This window comes from Hylobates moloch, unplaced genomic scaffold, assembly GCF_009828535.3.
Source record: "Hylobates moloch isolate HMO894 unplaced genomic scaffold, HMol_V3 SCAFFOLD_11, whole genome shotgun sequence".
NCBI classification, from domain to species: domain Eukaryota; kingdom Metazoa; phylum Chordata; class Mammalia; order Primates; family Hylobatidae; genus Hylobates; species Hylobates moloch.
In genome coordinates, this window is record NW_026652286.1 from 31,293,105 (window position 1) to 31,313,804 (window position 20,700).

Below are 20,700 nucleotides of genomic sequence, written 5' to 3' on the forward strand. Positions count from 1 at the left end.
GCTCTGGTAGCAATTTTAGTATACTGCAAGGCTGCTTCTGTTTAAAAATTAATTCTGAGCAAATGGGTTACAGTCTCCAAATACTTGGACCGTTTTAGTTGAAAATCAAGGAAAGAGGTTAATAATAGGTGGTTTGAATAGGCACCTACAGCTCAGGACTCTATTGTCCTTAGGAATACAGTTATCAGCAGCAGATGCTGTAGGCTTTGGTCTTTCCTGTGTAAAAAGTGATTCCCTCCTGTCCATACCCCTTTTGGGAAACAGTAAGAATATATTTTTACCCTGTGGTTTTTATATTCTTGGCATGATTCTTGTCATTAGTTCACTCAGCACTGGGTCACGAGCATATTGGGACTGGAAAACTTGTATTCCCTGGAATTTTTATTTATTGTGATGTGTAAAAATTCAGAATCTTTTTCTTTAAGGACTTTTATTTGTTTTTGTTTGAGTCAAACCATTTTTCTGTCAAGTTTTCTTTAAAGAAAGTTAGTATTTGTTTCATAACTACCAAATACCAGGTATTTGCACATATATCAAATTAATCTCTTCACAACAACTTTTCAAGGAAGATGTGTTGTCCCTAATTTTATAGATGGGTACATAGAGACTCAGAGAGTTAAATAACTTCTCAAGTTCACAGATATAGTAAATGAGATTTAAGTCCTTCCTCTAAACCTTTCCATTATACTGTACTTTTCCTTCTGGCAATAGATCCTGGAAAGACTGGTAGCAAGTCTTCCAGTTCTAGGCACCATGGATACAAATAAAGAATTACTTTTGAAGAAATCTAAAAAGCTGGTAGATTAGGCATGATAAATGTAAACATTTTTGAGGGGACTACTCAATTTTGGGAAATCGTGAGGTGGAGGTGGTGGTTATATGAGAAGAAAGAACAGGACCAGATAAATAATGCAGGATTCTTTCCTATAACTAACACCATAGCTTGGGAAAACCAGAAATTCTGTACCTTGGTTGGTGTGCAAATATGTACTTGGTAAAGAATCCCTTAAGTATGCAAGACAGCGGGTAGTCATACTTGTCTTTTATAATGATAACTCAAACAATTCTGTGCAATGATTCATGGAAACAATTGGATTCTCATGTTCTCCTGGAGCTGTTTATGATAATTCCAGCAAATGCAAGTGAGAAATTTAAAGCAAATAGCTGTAAGACAGGGAGGAGGTGGTGGAAGTACAGAGGGAGAAATACAAGATAGCAGCACTTTAGTTATTTGTGAAACCAGACTGTTTGGTGTGTATAAAAAAAGTGGAAATTTGGGTTGGTGGTAAAAACCTTTCTTCAGCTTTCACAGACAATTACAATTTATAAAAATTCATGTCCTCGTATGAGAGACTTTTCTATTTCTTTTCCTCAGAAGTTAGGATATATGTAATGTTATATAGTAGTCATATTTTAAGAGGGTATCTAAATTACTCTGCATTCCCTGAAATCAACTCTAGACGGGTAGTGTGTTAAATACATATTGTTCAAGCTCCTCATCTTGTTTTCTCTCAAGGCTGTTCTCAACACCGACTTTTGTAGTGAGGCAGCTCCAGTTGTGTCTGATATAGCTGGTGTGGTTTCTCTGGTCAGAGATGGAAGGTAGAAATTGGATCTCATATTTCTCTGGGCCTTGAAATAAATGGGCAGTGACATTCTTATTTTATTTCATAATTGTCTATGTAAGAATATAATTAAATGTTGATCATCTAGGCTAACCAGAAATAGCATGCTAGGAAAAGCATGGATAGTTAACAACCAACAAATATTTGTTAGAAAATTACTGTGTAAAAACTACAGTGAACCTCTCAGCCTTGTGTGTCAGTAGCTTTAACTACTTCCTTAACCAATTTTGTTGTCAAATTGCCCAGAATGAGAGTTAAATGGATTGGTTAGAGAATTACCTGCTCTGTTTCTCTCTCTTTTTTAAAGTTGTTAGCTAGTAATTAAATATCTCAAACTCTAGAAGTAGACAGAAAAGAAAAAGATAGCAAATCCTTTTACTAAGCTCTGATTAAATGAGTATTTAGAATATCTAACCAGAATATTCAAAATAAAATTCTACAGGAATGGTATAAATTAGTAAAGAATAATTCAGATAATAATTGAAAATAGTTAATAATTTATTTAATTTAGATTTCAGACACTTTTAATTCTAATAGCATCTGCCCTGGCATTAGACCAACCTGAGTTGAAATTTTGCCCTCTGTATTTACTAGGTATGACCTTAAGCAAGTTTTCATTTTTTATTGTTTTAACAAACAGTTTTGTGCCTTGGCTTTCTTATCAGTAAACAGGGATAATGACATTATTTAACTTCTAGAGTTGCTCTGAGAACTAAATGAAATAATACATGTAGCAGTGCTTAGCACAGTGCCTGCCTGGTACTTTCTAAGCATCTAGTAAAAATTATCTATGTATCTTTTCAACCATCTCTTCAACATCCATCCATCCATCCATCCATCCATCCATCCATCATCTGTCCACTGGTTCATCCATTTATCCATCTTTTTTTATGTTTCTGACAACATAAATTGATCATTTTGGGAGGCTTTCTTTGCCAGGGAATATGCAGAACTTTTAAAATATGAGATGAATTTATTGTCCAGAGTGTGTGCAAAGAGGAGACACCCCCAGAAACCAGTTTAAGTCCTTTTTCATGGCTACTTTTTTCTGGTTGAAGATAATACCCTAAATTTATTTCTGTCTATTAATTTAATAATATTTAAATAATTGGGAAGTATTTACTGAGTGTTTCTTTTCACAAAACATTGTTCTAGGTATTGTGGGAATGCAGAGAAAGATAGGATTTTGTTCTCACCCTTGAGAAGTTTGTAATGCGGTTGGGGTTACTTAGAAAATATAATGATATTAAACATTTTTAAAAGATTATGTGAGGTAATATCCATTAAGTGTTGAATGAGTGATATAAAAAATAATTTCTCAGAGATCTTATTAGAGGTGTTTAGAAGAGGGGTAGATCATAGTTACCTGGAATAGTCTCAGTTGGTTTCCTAACAATAAGAAAGGAAAGTGAGGAAAATAGGGAGAGACAGGCATAGCAAAGGCTAGGAGGCAACAATAAGTGAAGTTTGACTGGTGAAGATACATTTATAAAGATTGGTTGTATCTGGATGGAGGGCCTCGAGTGCCAGGATCAGGAGTTTGGACTTTATTTTGTCATTGGGGGAGAGCCACTGATGTTTTTTGATCAGGAGAGTGGCCTGATGAAGGGAGCAGCTGTAAGATTGATTTGGTGGAGGAGATACTGAAATAGAGAAAGTAGTTTAGGGTCTGTTGTAAGAGTTTAGGTATGAGGTGTGAAAAAGCCCTGTGCTAAGGTGATTATAAGTATGGTAAGAGAGATGAGCATAAGAAACATTAAGGAATAGCTGATGGAGCTTCATGACTGGCTGGCATTGAGAAGCAAGGATAAAAATGAGGAGGTGGGTAGAGTGTTCATGTTTTGAACCTTGATGATTCTGACAGTGGTATTCTTCTGGGTGTGGATGAATGAGGGGAGGTGTTGAGGAAAATAGTGATGAATCTAGTTTTAAGGTGTTTAATATGAAATTGCAGAGCATATCTTGATATAAATACTTCACAGTCATTTCAGGACTGTTGGATTTCTGGGAGATGAGAGAGTTTAGTGTTGGGGATATGGATATAATAATCTTATGACTTAATGAGATGCTTGATAAAAAGAGTATAGAGAAATAATAGTGTTTAGATTGGCAGTATTAACATGGAGTGGTATTTTCTGTGATTATCTATTCACTTTAATTTAAAACAATAAGCTATTTGCCTATCTCTCCCTCTCTGCCTTTTCCTCCCCCTTTCCCATCTATTGATTGTCTACGATGTGTTGTACACTGTGCTGGGCACTGGGGATCCAGCAATGAACAAGACAGATGATCCCTGTCCTCATGAAATATACACAATAAACTTGTTTTTTAATTAAACGAAATATTTTAATGAGTTCTCCTTTTTCCCATTTACCATAAGCTTATGCTATGTAAGCATTTATCTCCCAGGGTCTGAAAGACATTCTCTGACAAGAAGTTTCGTTTTCTTCCTCTTGTTGATACTTTTTATTTTACTATATTGTAATAAATACTCTGTAGGAGTATAATTTCAGGAATTGATTAAATTACTGATCATCGAAGTTTGGGAAATACTGATTGCAATCCCCTTTGCCTGGGAGGTTTTTATTGTGCTGAGCTTATAAGAAGTGTCTCTTGGAAAAAATTGTATTATATTATTTGAAAGTTCTAAGAGCAAGGAAAAAGATGTTTTTCTAAAACCGTCTTATTTCTTACATCCAGACACTTCTCTTAATGATGTTAAGGTTATCTCAAATCAAAATAAAACGTGCAGCTAGAGATTGGACTTCCCCTTTCTCCTGTTTCTTGCTATCCTTGTTTTCCTTCTGATTTAGCCACTGATGTTCAACCAATGTCTTCATCTCATTCCTTCCTCTACTCCTTTGTAATAAAATAGAGGAATGGAGAACGAGGAACACAATGCAAGATTGAGGAACACCAGTTGAGACTGATATCAGATGAAAGCATTATTCTAATGTCTGGGTTTGTATTCTAAGATTCAAGCTCAGGAGAGCCTATGCTCTTGATGAGCCTCTATTCATTTCACTGTCACCTTGGTGTAGTCAGTGCCTCCCCCCACCTTTTTTTTTTGCTAAACTGGTCTATTTTTGTGTTAAATGATCATAAATGATGTCATTTAGAACAGAATTATCTGTTCTAAAATTGGAATGGAATATTAGGCATATCAGGCATTAGCTATAGGAAATATTTCAAAAATGAAATGGTTAAAATGGAAATATCAGGCATTAGCTGTAGGAAATATTGGTAAAATGGCATATCAGGCATATGGTAAAAATGGAACATCAAGCATATCAGGCATTAGATGTAGGAAATATTTTCTTTCTTGCTTGCTTTCCCTTCCTTCCCTTCCCTTCCTTCCTTCCTTCCTTCCTTCCTTCCTTCCTTCCTTCCTTCCTTCCTTCCTTCCTTCCTTCCTCCCTCCCTCCCTCCCTCCCTCTCTTTCTTGTCTTTTCTTTTCTCTTCTTCTTTTTTTTTTTTTTGACAGAGCCTTGCTCTGTCACCCAGGCTAGAGTGCAGTGGCACACTCTTGGCTCACTGCAACCTCCACCTCCCAGGTTCAAGCAATTCTCCTGCCTCAACTTCCTGCAGAGCTTGGATTACAGGCACTCACCGCCATGGCTGGCTAATTTTCATAGTCTTAGTAGAGACAGGACTTCACCTTGTTGGCCAGGCTGGTCTCAAACTCCTGACCTCAAGTAATCCACCTGCCTTAGCCTCCCAAAGTGATGGGATTACAGGCATGAACCACCACACCCAGCCTAGCTGTAGGATGTATTTTCTGATAAAATGACATTATTGATGGAAAAAGCCCCTATATTTAGAGTATTTTGAGAATGATTAGAGTTTTTGCTGTATCGGAAGGAGTGATATAAATTTGAATGTCTTAAATCTTGAGTTAGTTATGAAATAAAATCACTTTTCTAAGAGAGCTTTAAAAATGCAGTTTGGAGCGTTATCTATATTAATTATATTCATTTTAATTTGTATCTTAGGAATCTTCGGAGTGTAGGAGAACCATGTCAAATTTTCAGTCCTTTAATACTAATTTAGCTTCAGGTTACTGAGATCACTTTGGTAGTGAGCCAATATGGTCACCAAATTTGGATGAGAATTCCAGATGCTGAGTGTCTCAAAAACAGTTGTGGATATGTGTCCTATGCTTGGTTATTTTTCTAAACTTGTGTAGAGATATTAAATCACTTCATGAGATGAATTTTCAACATCGAAAATATAAGCTACTTTAGAAGACAAAAATGAAGCATAACTCTCTGTTAAAGAAATATTAAGACAAAAGCTTTTGAGGTTGGATCCTGCCTGTCCTTTTCAACCTTCAGGAAGGTTGCTAGGCTGGAAAGACATCTCTAAAAACAAAGTTTTTATAATGGAAAATGCACTGACATACCCTTTAATGATATAGGTTCAAATGGCAGTGATATAATTTGTAGGCCTTTGTGCTTGGAAATGTCTGGAAAGTTGTAGTGTTCTTATTAATATTTGTAGTCACTTTTTATGAATTAGTATTTCTTGTTTTTCATTTTTATTTAAGATGAATACATCTTATTATTAAATAACATGAAGATTGCATCATAGCCTTCAGGATTAAAATGCACTCCTTTTTTGGGGAAGCAGATAGATGTGTTTACTCTGTTGAGAGATTTAGATTTGATTTTTTGTTTTCTTCATGGTAATTATGTTTGCACTTTGCTGATCACTAGTTGTGCATTATTACAATGGAAGGTGACAATTTGATTGTCTTCAATTGGAGAAACAAGTAATTTTATATTCACTAAGCTGTCAGGTAACACTAACTCACAGTACTAAGAGCTCCTGGCAATGCAGCTTGGCACCTATATTTAACTGCTTTGATGCTTGTGTAACCTCTGCTGAATCAGAAATACTTTGCCTGCTGGAAATGGTTTTCAGGCTTGTACAATGAGGTTTTCATTAAGTAGACAAACTGAAAATGAACTGCAAAGCCATGGTTGTTTTTCTCCTCCCCTTTTACCTTCTCCCCTCTTTTCCCCTCCCCTTCCCCTCCCGCTCTACTCTCACTCCCTTCCTCCCTCCCTCTTCTTTCTCTTCTTCTTGTCTTTCTTTGAATAGGAACCGAAATTTATACGTTATTTCATCACTTGAAAGAGTGGACTTGGTAGATTGCCTTATTTAGCTAAAGGAGAACCTCAGAGATGAGCTTCTTTGTATAAATTTGTTCAGTGTTTGTGTGAATTTTCATATTTTGAAACAATCTATATAGTATCAATATTCATTTTTCTCTTTTTTTCTGGAAATATTGAAGAGGGAAATTCGAGTTAAGAATGGAAAAGTATAAAGTGACAATTTTCTGCACTTTGTCTCTGAGAAGTTATTGTTCTGGTTTATGATTTTTATTAATATAATTGGATAAGATATCCTGTACTTGGGCTTCCATATTAATGGGCCAGTTTCACGCTGACAGAGAGATGTCTGTTTATTCACTTAAAAAACTGTAGTTCTCATTTTATATGAAGAGGAGATTCAAAGTAATGAACTTAAATAAATTCATTCTGCTATTATTTTAGACAGCTTTCTTTCACTCCAGCCACACAGAGGCCTTTCGTTGAGCTATAAAGTCATTGTGCTAGATTAAAATCCTCTGTTAGTGTATATTTATAGTAGCCATTGTTAGGTTTTACTCTTATTGTTAAGTCACTGAATTTATTTATAAAATCTGGGCCTGGCTTTCCAAAGCAAAAATTCCAAAAAGTTACTGGTAGATAAACTGTGAGAAAACCATATTATTTATATCAATCAAAAAGTATAGATAGAGGTTACATGAAGTCAAGTTGTTTTGATCCCAGGAAGAAACCAGATACTCAGGGACACTTAATAATTATAGGTTTTCCATAGGCAGTCAGTCAGCAGGCCAGTCGTTAGGCTGGCTGCCTGTCTCTTCCAGCAGATACTAACCAATTAGACAGAGGTAGTTACGTGATGTAACACTATCAGGAGAAACAATTCATGAGTCAAAGCATTCCAAGACATATGAGCTCTAGTCCAAAGAACAGTCTTAAGCTACATAAAGTGACAGCAATATTGTCAGCTAAATATAAACTCTAGAAACACAAACTTTGATGACTTAAGAAGAATCTGTTCCAGGTAGTTCTTGTTTTGTAAGAAGCTCAGAGGGCCTTTGGAGACAATTTTGGTGCTTTGCTGTGAAAAATTGGACCCTTAGAAAAGTCAGAATCCATTAATTTAAGCACTTTCTTAGACATACTTCAAGGGCTTCAAATGTATTTCATTTACCTCATCTCCGTTGATTTGACAGCTAATTCAAATCAGCGAGTTTTCTTCTAATAGGTATTGTCCTCATGTGTTACCATATCTGTTCTGAAAGTGCTGCTACAAACTCTAGAAGATAGGTTTATAACTTTCCAAGCTAATTCTGAAAATAGTTACCTTCTTTTCACCTGAATTTTCTTAATTACTTGTTAAATAGATGGAAGAAAAAGAAAAATCTGGCAGAAGCAGAGGAAAGTTTGGAGGTGGATTGGGGGAGATGAGGTGGCAGTGTTGTATAAAGTAATACAAATAATTAGTAAGCACCCTCCGACTTTACTGGAATGAATTGAGGAGTGTTTTAAAAGGAATGTCTTCATTTTAATGTCTAGAATTAGGGTGTACCATGCCATCCTCCCTTCCCCAAGATCCTTGAATGTGGAAATTAGAGATAGAAGAACAGGGTTTTAAAATCATTCTTTGCCCTAGGCTGGGTGGACTGGTGTCCTTTGTAGAGGTTCCTGGGTATTGTGCATTTTGGCAACTAAACATATCTGTTACTCATGTTCCTTAAGATGAGAGGCACTGCGTTATATTTTTGGAAAATTAGTTGTTTATTTCTCAATATCAGCTCAAGTACAGCATTATATTAACAGTGAATTATCTGACTGAGATGAGTCTACCTTGGTAGCCTGGGGCTAAGCTGCAAAAATAAATGTGAATGTTGGCCTGAAGTTTTAATTTTTTTAAATAAGTAGAACAACTCTTAAAATGTTGCTTTATGTTAAAAAAAGGACTTCTTTTGAATAAATGTAACGCACCGGGAAAGTGAATGCCATTTGATAATAATCATAAAAATAATGGAAATATTTTCAAAAATCCAGTTAAATATATTGCTATGATGAATTCAGTGGCTCTTTTTGATAATTATGTAAGCTTAAAATGACAGTTTTGAAAGATGGATACTTTTAAAGCTATAATTTAAAAAATGTAATTTTGAGTGATTATGCCTTATGAGAAAGTTTAAAAGTTTGAAGTTGTTTAAAAATAATCCTGACTTTAAACATATAAAAATAACTGTTTTTAAAGAATAATGTCAAATCAGAAAAGTTCTAGAAAATATGATATTCTGAGATAGAGGACTTAATGTGCACGTATCCAGCATTCTCATTATTTTATAAAGTCTTGGGCCAACTAATTTTGATTTATTGTTGCAGAACAGAAAATAAATTTACTGTCTGAGTAAGTTTGTAATAGCCCAAACATTCAGACTTTGTACTGGTGTTTTGGAGTAAAATAATTATCACCTTTCTAGAGGTGTTCCTACTGACTTCCTAGAGAACATTCTCAGTAACTGGAGGCTTTATCTCCAGCAATCTCATTTCCAAAAGTCCTAAGCCCGAAGTTCTTCCCAATAGCCTGGCATCCTGGGAGTTCACTTGATTGTTGGGCAGAGACATTTCAAACTCAGGGAATATATGATGGGAATTTAGTTTTATGTGTCCCAAAGATATATAATTCTCTTTGAAGGTTTTACTTGATAATAGTTATGCCCTAGAAAACCATCTTGTTTAACCAATGTGATAAGTTGACAATGTAGTTTTTCTCTCTGATTATAATGTACTCTGTGTAGTCAATACACTGGTACCATGTGAGTGTAATTTCCTCTTTTATTTTATCTCCAATGCACTGTATTATAAATAAACAGTTAAAAAAAACACCAAACAAATCTGTTGCATCTCCTTTTAAGATTGTACCACTGTAGACACTTGTTCTAGTAAAGTAGAATTGGGCGCATTTGATTGCATTTAAATTTTTCATGCTTCAGCAGTTTGGCTGGGAGCACAGTAAAGAAAAATCCCATGAGCGAGGATAGTTTAGAATAATAGAACTTGATTTTGTGTATTATAGCGGCAACATTTGCGCTGCTTTAGTTAGGGTTGTGTCAGCACTTCCATTATAAACCCCTGTTTTCAGGGGGTATAACTAGGGAGATTTTTTTTTTAATACAAATTAAAAAAACAATTCATTTGAATGATTTTTAAGTTATAATAGTGCAAAAATAAAACAAAGTAAAGTCACATCGAAATTGACCATTTCCACAAGGATTTTGATTTTCTTTTGCTTATTAGTTGTATAAGGCAGCAGCTAAAGTAAGGTGCTGTTTTAATATGTTGGGGATGAAAATTTTTGCAATGGAAAATTACTGACTGAGCATTAAAATAAATGTAAGCATTCCACATGACATTTAAAAAAACTGAGACATGGGTATATTTGATTTATGAGTTTCTAAAGGAGAGTAACTATGGTACAGTGGTTATAGTAAAGGCATTACCAAAAGTCAAGTGTCATTGAAGCTTCTAGAATACAGTTTGGTTGGTTGAGTAAAATGTTTTAAAGGGGAAAGCTAAAGAAATGAATGAGATGTCATCAGGATTATTTAATAAAGTAATTATGCAAAAAATCAGTGAATCAGATCTAATAATCAGCAAATCTAAAATTTATTTAATAAACTCTGCATTAAAAACAATTTGTGCACATTTTATAACAAAACTCAAAACTGCCACCCAAAACAAAAATCAACAACAAAACCAAATGTAAAAAAAAGATGTAAACAAAAAAACCCCAACAATTCTACCAAAAGGAAATGCTCAAGGAAATACCTTGCTAAAAACAAAACCCATCTTTTTCTCCACTAGCAATGCATTTGAGAACTATAATAAAGTAAAAACAAGAAATTATATGATTTGGAAAAGTATTTTTGGAACAAAAAAATGTTAATTCCTTTGCTAAGGAAAGGGATTTCAAAATTGGGTGTGTTTTTCTTGATTGTTAACCATTGTTGTCCTACCTCCCCTGTCTCCTTTTCCTCTAACGATAGTGTGAACTGAGGATGAACACTCAGATTTAATATTGCTTTTTTTGGCAGCTTGTGTTTTGTTTGCAACCTTGATACACATATGTATTTGTAGGTGCAAAATAAAAGACAAATTGTGAGATGTTATAAATAGGTAGCATTCCTGAATGGCCACTGGAGGAATCACCAGAAGACTGTTGATGAAGTAGAGGTGAAGCCTTTCCTCACTAATTGTATTCAGCGTGTAATTTCTAAACTTCCCTCTGAATTTTGATTTTCAATTAACACTCCCCATTTGAAGATAATTTTCTATTTAATGTAATTGCAGGAAATAATTTATTGGCTGATTAAGACTGAGGACCCAGCCTTCCTTAAGAAAATATTCTAACAAACCATCCTTTAAACTCAACTCATAGATTTAGTCTATTTTTACAGCTGCAGAGTTGTATTTAATTAGGATTGTGCACTATTGTTCACTGGTGCAGTTTATAGTTGAAATTATTCTTAAGAGACTGTTTTCATTTTGAGTTTTGTCATGATTAATTTAAGCTAAAGCAAAAATCATAGACATTGCTATTGGAAGGAGCCAATTCACTTTATAATAAGAGGATGTTTGTTGAGGGAACTAAAGTCACTCTGATTTTTGGATCATGACTTTCAGTTGTATTTAACTATTTTAAAAAGCAGAAGTACATTCATTCTTTTGTTTTTAATGTGAATGATTATTGATATTGTCAGTATCTGAAATAGGAAATCACTCTTGTTTGTGGCAAGCTCTTGATAAACTTGCAGAACAGTTATAATTTGCCTGGTTTTACTAATAGTAATTATGGGGCCGGTAAAGTAAGCCATACAGTAATTCTCTTATACTAAGAAGCATCCATTGGCTACCATTTTTCATAATCATGTATATGTTTGTTCATTTGTTATTATTGATATAAATTGATCAAGAATATATCTGATTTATTGATATAGCACGCTTTAGAACATTTAATTCATTTCTTCTCAAAGAAATTATAGGCATTCTTTTGCATTCCCTTTCCCCTATTTTATTTTCTAGTATTAAATTTAATAGATACAATTTTTGTTATTTGTAGAATGATTATTAAAAATTGGTATCAGCATTTATGTTTCAAAGCACTTCAAAAGCCTGTAATACTTTTATTTAGAACTGTGCATAATTAGATTAGCTGATCTTATATTAATTTTTTTCACTGTAGGATACTAAATCTGAGCCCCTTCATTAATTGGGAGAAATTTAGCATTAGCTGTTAAATCCTATGTGAAACATGGGCTGCTACATAAAAACTGCTGTTTAAATTGGAATTAACTTAATTATTTTTCTTTGCACTTGATATTTCCTTCACTGCAATATTCATGAAAGCATGTGACAGATTTGTAAATTTAACTGTTAATCTCAGATTTCTAGACCCTTTAATCAGTATTTATTTGTCTGTAGAAACAGTACTAGCAAGTTAATGATTTGCTAATTTGAAAAATGCACATGTGGTTTCCTATGTTAACTGATTTGTGCATTTTTAAAAAAATGGTATGAAATCAATTAATGTTAAATAGCAATTAAGGTGGAGATTTTATTCCTTTCATTACACAGCAGTTTTAGAGCTAAAGATGTAATAAACTAAAAACAATGTAAAGTTTTAGAAAAAATGCTCAATTCTCTCTTCTGTTAAGTTACACACTTTCAGTGGTTTTATTTTCTAACCATTTTGCCAAGAAATTCATCTTGATAAAATGATAGTCTAAACATTTTGAAATTCCATTTAATAATCATGGTTTTCTGATTTTATATGAGAGCACAGAATGGAGACCTTGTCATGCAGAGTGTAGTCGATGTTTATTTGTGGGCATGTAAATGAATGTTCAGTATTGTATTTGGAGGTTTTAAATATTATGCACAATAGGCATTTTACTATTTTCATGGTAAATGCTTTGAATCTTGTATGTACTTCCTAATATAAAATAGAGGTATAGCTATTTCAGATACTCAATTCAAATGCTACAAAATTGCCCTAAAACTAATCTAACAGTATCAGCCACTCAATCAATATGTCACTTAAAAGTTAAGTTACAACAATTGACTCATTTTAAAGGTCTTTTAAAAAGCTTTAGATGGCACTAAGTAGTGTTAGGCCCAGCCATAATAATACAAAGTGTAAACAAAGAAGTCAGGATCAGATTTATTTAGGACTTTAATTATGAATTATTTACTCTCCTGATTATATTTTCCTACGTATATTTCTTTTGCTCCTACATAAACCATAGGAGAAAGTTGGATATTTGTGCTTTCAAATCATCTTGGAAACTGACTCATTTGCCAGTTCATTCATTCATTTTTTTCCATTGCTAACTATCACCCTAAATACTCTCAAGAAGCTTATAATCTAGTTAAGAAAACTAGGAGGAAAATTATACACATACACACCCTGTCCATTATGAAAACTTACTCTGTAAAAAAATCATTAATGGATTGTAAGAGAGAAAATATGCAGTAATTACTGGGAAGAGGTTTGCTGAGTTAAAAGCAAAGAGGGAAAGAAGGACACATAATCCAGGAGTTCTTTTTCTGGGATTTAGAGTGGACCACAAATATCTCTAAAGTTAAATACCTTTCCTTTTTTCCTGAACTAGCCAAATACAAGGGTTGGTTTATGTTTTGTTATTGACAGCCATTTTTAATCCATTCTGTTTTCCTTCTGCAGAAGAATGTCTTCCAAGCAAGCCACCTCTCCATTTGCCTGTGCAGCTGATGGAGAGGATGCCATGACCCAGGATTTAACCGCAAGGGAAAAGGAAGAGGGCAGTGATCAACATGTGGCCTCCCATCTGCCTCTGCACCCCATAATGCACAACAAACCTCACTCTGAGGAGCTACCAACACTTGTCAATACCATTCAACAAGATGCTGACTGGGACAGCGTTCTGTCATCTCAGCAAAGAATGGTGAGCCTTTAAAATCTGACCACTGCCACTAAATGCATTCCTTAGAATGTCCTCATTATAAATAGATATTTTAGGAAAATAGATGACCTTAGAGTTATTTTTGTTTAGATCATGAAACAACTACCAGGTACATATTACTAAGATACTAATAACTCAAAAAACTTGAAAAATGGTTTGTGATTTATTGTATATATGTTTATTATTAGGTCAATGTGCCAATAATATATTTTATTGATTGATTTTTGTGGGGGGATTGGTTATCTTATTCTATGAATCCATGAATTTAAGGTGGTTAACTTGGTAATATCATAAAATAGGTATGATCAAATAAAGTATGCTTATATATTAATATTGAAAAATTTAATTAAGCAAATACGTCTGTGTGAATGAGGTCATATGTTGAATACACCTTCAATGAGAAAATGCAGGTATTTATCACTTTTAATGGTCATTCTTGATTTATAATAAAGCTTTTCTCACTTATGTGCCTATATATTAATTTCAAAAGGGCATGCAAACCTCATGAGAATCAGTCAATCAGACTACAGAAGTTTTCTCGAAAAGTAGAAACAACATCAAATACATGCAGTGTATTAGCCAGCTTTCCCATGTTAAATTCCATCTCTAACCATCAGAACAGAAACCATAGTCAGTGACATTAATTATCTAGTTCAAAGCAAAAATATTCAATTTTTTTAGCATCTAGAAGAGATTCAAATCTTAATATATTTTATTAGATTAGAAGTTTTAAACCCCATTTTGTATTTCTTAAATTTTGGCTAACAAAAATTAAGTTACTGAAAATTATTTTAAGTGGGCACTGAGAAAATTTTTATTTCTTAACAAAAATAAGGTAATATTTACAATGCCTTTACTACTAATAACACATATTTAAATTCTTATTTGATGCTTAATGTCTCAGAGACTTAATTCAATAATTTATGAAGGCAGACATTTTTCTTTTTTTTGCAGACACAGCCAGTGCTCTGAAGCAGTAGGTGAGAAGCAGAGGATTGAAAGGTAGTTTCTAGACTAATTTTAGTTTTGAAAGGGATCAAAATTGTACAGTTCGATCCACTGGAAGATTTATTTTTCTTGAGTAGGAAGAAGGTAATAAAGCAAGTCTGTTTTTCTGATTGAACTTAAGTTGTTCATTTTAACACCTCCAAGGTGAAATAGATATCCAGTCACTGCCACTTGCTTATTGGCAAGATAATGGAGTGATGTTTCATTTTTATTTCAACAAATATTTATTGAGTACCATCTATGTGCCAAGCATTCTATTAGGTGCTGACTATATAGTTGTGAACAAAGCAGACATGATGCATGCCTTCATGGAGTTTATAGTCTGGGAGAGGAAATAGAAATTAAATAAATATATACACAAATATATAATTAAAATATGATGTTTGCTATGTATGAGGAGAAAGAACAGAATGCTATGTGAGAACGTAATGGGGCAAACCTAATTTAGAATAGATGGTTAGGAATGCCCTCACTGAGCCAAGGATGGTAAGAACTAACCAGGTAGAGTGGAACAAAGAGTAAAACTGCAGAGGGAACAGCATGTATGAAGTATTTGCAGTGAGAAAGTTACTGCTTAATTTCAGAAAGTAAAAGATAGCCTTCATCGCTGGAGAGTTATGACGAAGGATGCAATATAGCATAAGATATAGTTGGAGAGATTGGTAGAGGCTATATCAAACAGGACCTTGAAGATAACATTATGGATGTGAGATTTGATCTAAGTTCAATGGAAAACGTTTGAAGCGTTCAAAAACATTTCAAACAGATAAATTCTGGCTGTGGTATAATGAATGGATGGGAGAGAGACAAGAGTGAAAGAAGGAGGACCCACTGGGAGTCTATTTCAGAAGTTTAGGTGAGAGATGAATGGCTTGGATTAATGTAAAGGAAGAGTGACTAGAGAGAAAGGATGGGTTTAAGATATATTTTGGCTTTTATGCCAAATCTAGTCATAGACAAATAAAAAGAATTGGACTGGAAAATATGGGTAGAAGAAGAAATAATACAGTTCAAATTTTATTTCTTTGAGAACACTATACTTATTTTTCCTAGAAAAATTTTGTTTCTGTCTTGATAAGTGCCAAGTTACTTTGGTGGGTTATTCTCAAACTTTTATGATCTAAAATTTTGTCTTAAAATATATATTAATAATTTTCTTACCAAATTTATATTAAATGTGGTTTGTGATAGTATAAAATAGTTTAATGGTACAAATAAGTTAAATATTAATGTAAAAGAAATCATACTTGCTAGACATGTTTTCAAACTTTCACTTTCTTTTGCTGTCAAACATTGCTTTCCACTGGAGCCTTTGTGTATTCCGAATGACTAGAAGCCAAAATATTTTGTTTAAACTCCCACTCTATAGTATTTCCCAGCTGTGTACTTATATGGTGTAATAAAAGGATTTAACAAATGGGAAATAGCAGCTGCATTTGGAAATTCCCTTTGTGCTTCTTTTTCACTGGATAGATTCAATATTTTGTAACAACTGTAATATCAGACCTGTAATGACTTATGCTGTAAGTACCATGTCACTAACCAATTTTTCTTTACAGGAAAAAAACAATAGAAGGATTTTAAGTTTCTGGGCAGACCTGCAAACCCACGTATATTGTGTGTGTGTATGTGTGAGTGTGTGTTGGAGTGGGAGGACCCTGCTAATATAAAATTTAATAAACATTTTACCTCATTCTACTTTAAAATAAATATGAAGTCAAAAAGATGTTTATGAAATCAAGTAAAACCTGTAGTTTTTTTAATGGATCATATTCTGTACTTATAATTAAGTCACAAAAATAGTTGTGAAGAAATAAAATTTAAAAGAAAATCTAAAAAATAACAACAATTTTTTCAGCACGTATACAGTTTCCATTGTTATTTACTTTCTGTAATGGCCCTCATGGCCCTCATTCATGAACTGTTAGAAACAAGCCCTAAAAGTTTCTTATCTCCTGGGTTCAGGAAGGGTTTTACTTTGAAATGTCATGACCACAGAGGAAGTTTTCTGTCAGAAAAGGTGAAGACAAAGCAAAGAAGCTCTACTAATTCCCACTTCCTGATTAGAAAAAAAATCTTTAAATGTAAAAATTCTGATTATTTTGAGGTGACACTGCAACAAAATATGAGACCACATAGGTTCAAACAAGAAAAATAATTTGTGTTGGCATAAGCAAAGAAGGAGAATAGAAATTTTGGAAATAGGATTTCAAGGACCAGTTTGAGACAAAAAGTTTTAGATTCTGATTTTAATCATAATTACCTATTTTATAGACACCAAATTGTTGAATTATAAATTTAATGTGCTATGTTAATTAGTGAGAGCCATTTGAAGGTTGGAAAGTTAGTGTAAATAAGATTCACTATCCTCTATCCACAACCACTACCACTTTCATCATGGCACCCAGTGTACCAATACCTTTTTTGCAGAGGAATGTTGACACTGTCCACTAAAATGTGCTTTTGTTCTCATTAGGACTGACTCATTAGGCTGGAATACATTCGCATAATTTTTTTCATGGAAAAATGTACAGCATGGAGAGGAATATTTTTGTGATAATGTTTCATGACCTGTGTATGATATTGTGTGTAATGATTATCTGCTAGATTGCAACTGTAGAAAGGACAGATAAACATATATTGTTGGTGATCTTGTCTGCAGATTACATACAATTTTTTGGTGCAAATTATGTATAGCTACTTGTATCAAACAGATAAATTGCAACATACATGTTATTTTGAGCCTTCCCTTCCTTACTTTTTTTTCTTTTGCTTTAGAGTATAATTTAGAGAGGAGTTATTATCATCACTGGATACCTGAGTATATAGTACCTACTAAAGTTCCAGGCACATGGACAAATTTGTGAATAATGTAGATAAGATCCCTGTTATCATAGAACTTAGAGTCTAGTAGTATGGCAGACAATAAAGAAGTCTTATAGAGTGAGACAATTTCAGACAATGATAAGTACTATGAAGAAAATTAAGTAAGAACATGTGATAGAGAATTACTCCTTTAAAAAGACTGGGGAAGATATTTTTGAGGAGGTGACATTTGAGCTGAAATTGGAATAAAAAGAGAATCACTGTGCAAAGATTTGGGGAAGACACCCAGTCAGAGTGTATAATAAGTACAGAAGTCTTGTAGTTTGTATGTTTGAGAAACAGAAAACAACAGAGTGGCTGGTGAGGGAGAGAATGGTATGAAATGAAATCAGGGAGGCTGGCAGATTACAGATATTATGGAGTCTCATAGGCTACAGGGAGGTGTTTAAACTTTCTTTCAAGTGTAAGTAGAAGCCACTGGAAAAATTTAAGCAAGGGAGTAACATGATTTGATTTATGTTTTTAAAAGATCACATTGCCTGCTGTGTAGAGAGTGGACTGTGAGAGAGAACATCAGAAACAGGGACACCGATTAGGAAACCATTGCAGTAGTGCAGGTGAGAGTTTGATGATAAGTTAAAGAGTGGACAGTTAGGGAGGTTATTCATTGACGAGTTCTCAGAGGTTCTGAAGAAGACAAAATTTACACAAAGGGTGGAGACAATGTTTTAAGTAATGTACATGTGGGCAGAAACATAGTCAAGAATGACAAGAAATGAGTTTGGTGAGACCAAGGAGAGGAGGGAAGCGAGTAGAAATGCTCTTGGCCAGAGAATGGGCCCAGGAGAGGGACAAGCTTTTTGCCTAAGAAGCAACTGTTAGTAGGTGGCTTCTGTGGTAGGCCATGGAGATGTGGGTAAGGCACCAACACTCTCATGAGATACAAAATGTGATGATTGTAAGTGGGAACTTATGTGCATGTGTACACTTACACACATTCTTATATTGATATGTATTTTGGCAAAAATATACATGTGGCTTTTAACTACTAGTCTAAGTAGGTAGAAATAACCATAGTGGACTCTCAGCCCCGGAATATCTGAACTCCTTATTTTAGAGACCTACTTAAATTCCTCCAGGGGAGTTTTTATCTTCTAGAAAAGTTTTAAAATAAGTTTCCACCTTAAATAAAAGATGTCAATAATGCCCTTTGTTGTAATTGAATGAAAATAATGGTAGGCATGCTAAGATATTTAATAAATAACTATTGGGGAAAACACCTTCTTGCTTACAAACAATTTCTACTCTCTGCTTCTCTAGCTTTCAGTCTCATGAAGTTGCTAATCAACAGTGTTTTGTGTTTTTCACTTGGAGTCATAAAATTGCTGGTGTGGACTTTGTACCATTTCTGGGAATGGAGCTATTGTCATTACATGATAACAGTCCAGGAATTTTTAGTGAGGATCTAATCTTCAGTCATGCTGTTATGACAGACTTTGAGAAGATTTCTAATCTTATTATTTTAGAGAAGATTTTAAAAACTTGAATTGTTGCCAGTTTTTTTGTAAGATTTTGTCATTTAAGATAGTAGGCAGCACCGAAATGAAATTTATTTCCCCACTTTTATTGGGACTGTACTTTAGAAAGTGTAGTGAAACCCACTGGTTCACTTGGTCCTAACTAGTGTATAGTCATAGTCATATGTCCTAAGGTAAGATTTATGTACACCTTTGTGATACCTGATTGGCCTGTGAAGCACTGGAAAAAAGTCCATAAACCTGTAAGGTTTAGACTTCTTGAGACATTTAGTTACTACTTCTCTCATTTTTGGATTTTGGAAATTCATTCAATTTCAGTAAAGTTCAAGCCTAGATTTCTGTTAACAGGTGAAAATGGCCATCCTTACCTTGAATCACTGAATAGTATTTTCTAGGAAGACTTATGGGGGATTTCCCAGTTCCTGTAACTTTGAAACTATATTTGCATACGGTACTATCTCTTTTTCAACCTATTTCAGAAATTGAATGACAGAAATTTATTTAGAATTTGAACTAAAAAATAAAACATTTTTTTTTAATTTTTTAAATTATACTTTAGGTTTTAGGGTACATGTGCACAATGTGCAGGTTTGTTACATATGTATCCATGTGCCATGTTGATTTCCTGCACCCATTAACTCGTCATTTAGCATTAGGTATATCTCCTAATGCTGTCTGCGCCCCCCCCCACCCCACAACAGTCCCCGGAATGTGATGTTCCCCTTCCTGTGTCCATGAGTTCTCATTGTTCAATTCCCACCTATGAGTGAGAACATGCGGTGTTTGGTTTTTTGTCCTTGCGATAGTTTACTGAGAATGATGTTTTCCAGTTTCATACATGTCCCTACAAAGGACACGAACTCATCATTTTTTATGGCTGCATAGTATTCCATGGTGTATATGTGCCACATTTTGTTAATCCAGTCTATTGTTGTTGGACATTTGGGTTGGTTCCAAGTCTTTGCTATTGTGAATAGTGCTGCAATAAACATACGTGTGCATGTGTCTTTATAGCAGCATGATTTATACTCCTTTGGGTATATACCCAATAGTGGGATGGCTGGGTCAAATGGTATTTCTAGTTCTAGATCCCTGAGGAATCGCCACACTGACTTCCACAATGGTTGAACTAGTTTACAGTCCCACCAACAGTGTAAAAGTGTTCCTATTTCTCCACATCCTCTCCAGCACCTGTTGTTTCCTGATTTTTTAATGATGGCCATTCTAACTGGTGTGAGATGGTATCTCACTGTGGTTTTGATTTGCATTTCTCTGATGGCCAGTGATGATGAGCATTTCTTCATGTGTTTTTTGGCTGCATAAATGTCTTCTTTTGAGAAGTGTCTGTTCATGTCCTTTGCCCACTTTTTGATGGGGTTGTTTGTTTTTTTCTTGTAAATTTGTTTGAGTTCATTGTAGATTCTGGATATTAGCCCTTTGTCAGATGAGTAGGTTGCAAAAATTTTCTCCCATTCTGTAGGTTGCCTGTTCACTCTGATGGTAGTTTCTTTTGTGTGTGTAGAGGGAAATTTATAGCACTAAATGCCCACAAGAGAAAGCAGGAAAGATCCAAAATTGACACCCTAACATCACAATTAAAAGAACTAGA

The 20,700-nt window shown here is 34.2% G+C and overlaps 1 protein-coding gene across 1 annotated transcript in view; it reads left to right on the top strand.

Annotated features, from left to right (window-relative positions):
• The window catches only part of LOC116477246 (transcription factor SOX-6-like), a 538,874-nt gene that overhangs the window by 353,287 nt on the left and 164,887 nt on the right, over nt 1-20,700 (top strand). The window contains exon 3 of the mRNA XM_032167961.2: nt 13,461-13,701. Coding sequence (XP_032023852.2) covers nt 13,461-13,701 — 241 coding nt within the window. The remainder of the gene's footprint in view (nt 1-13,460; nt 13,702-20,700) is intronic.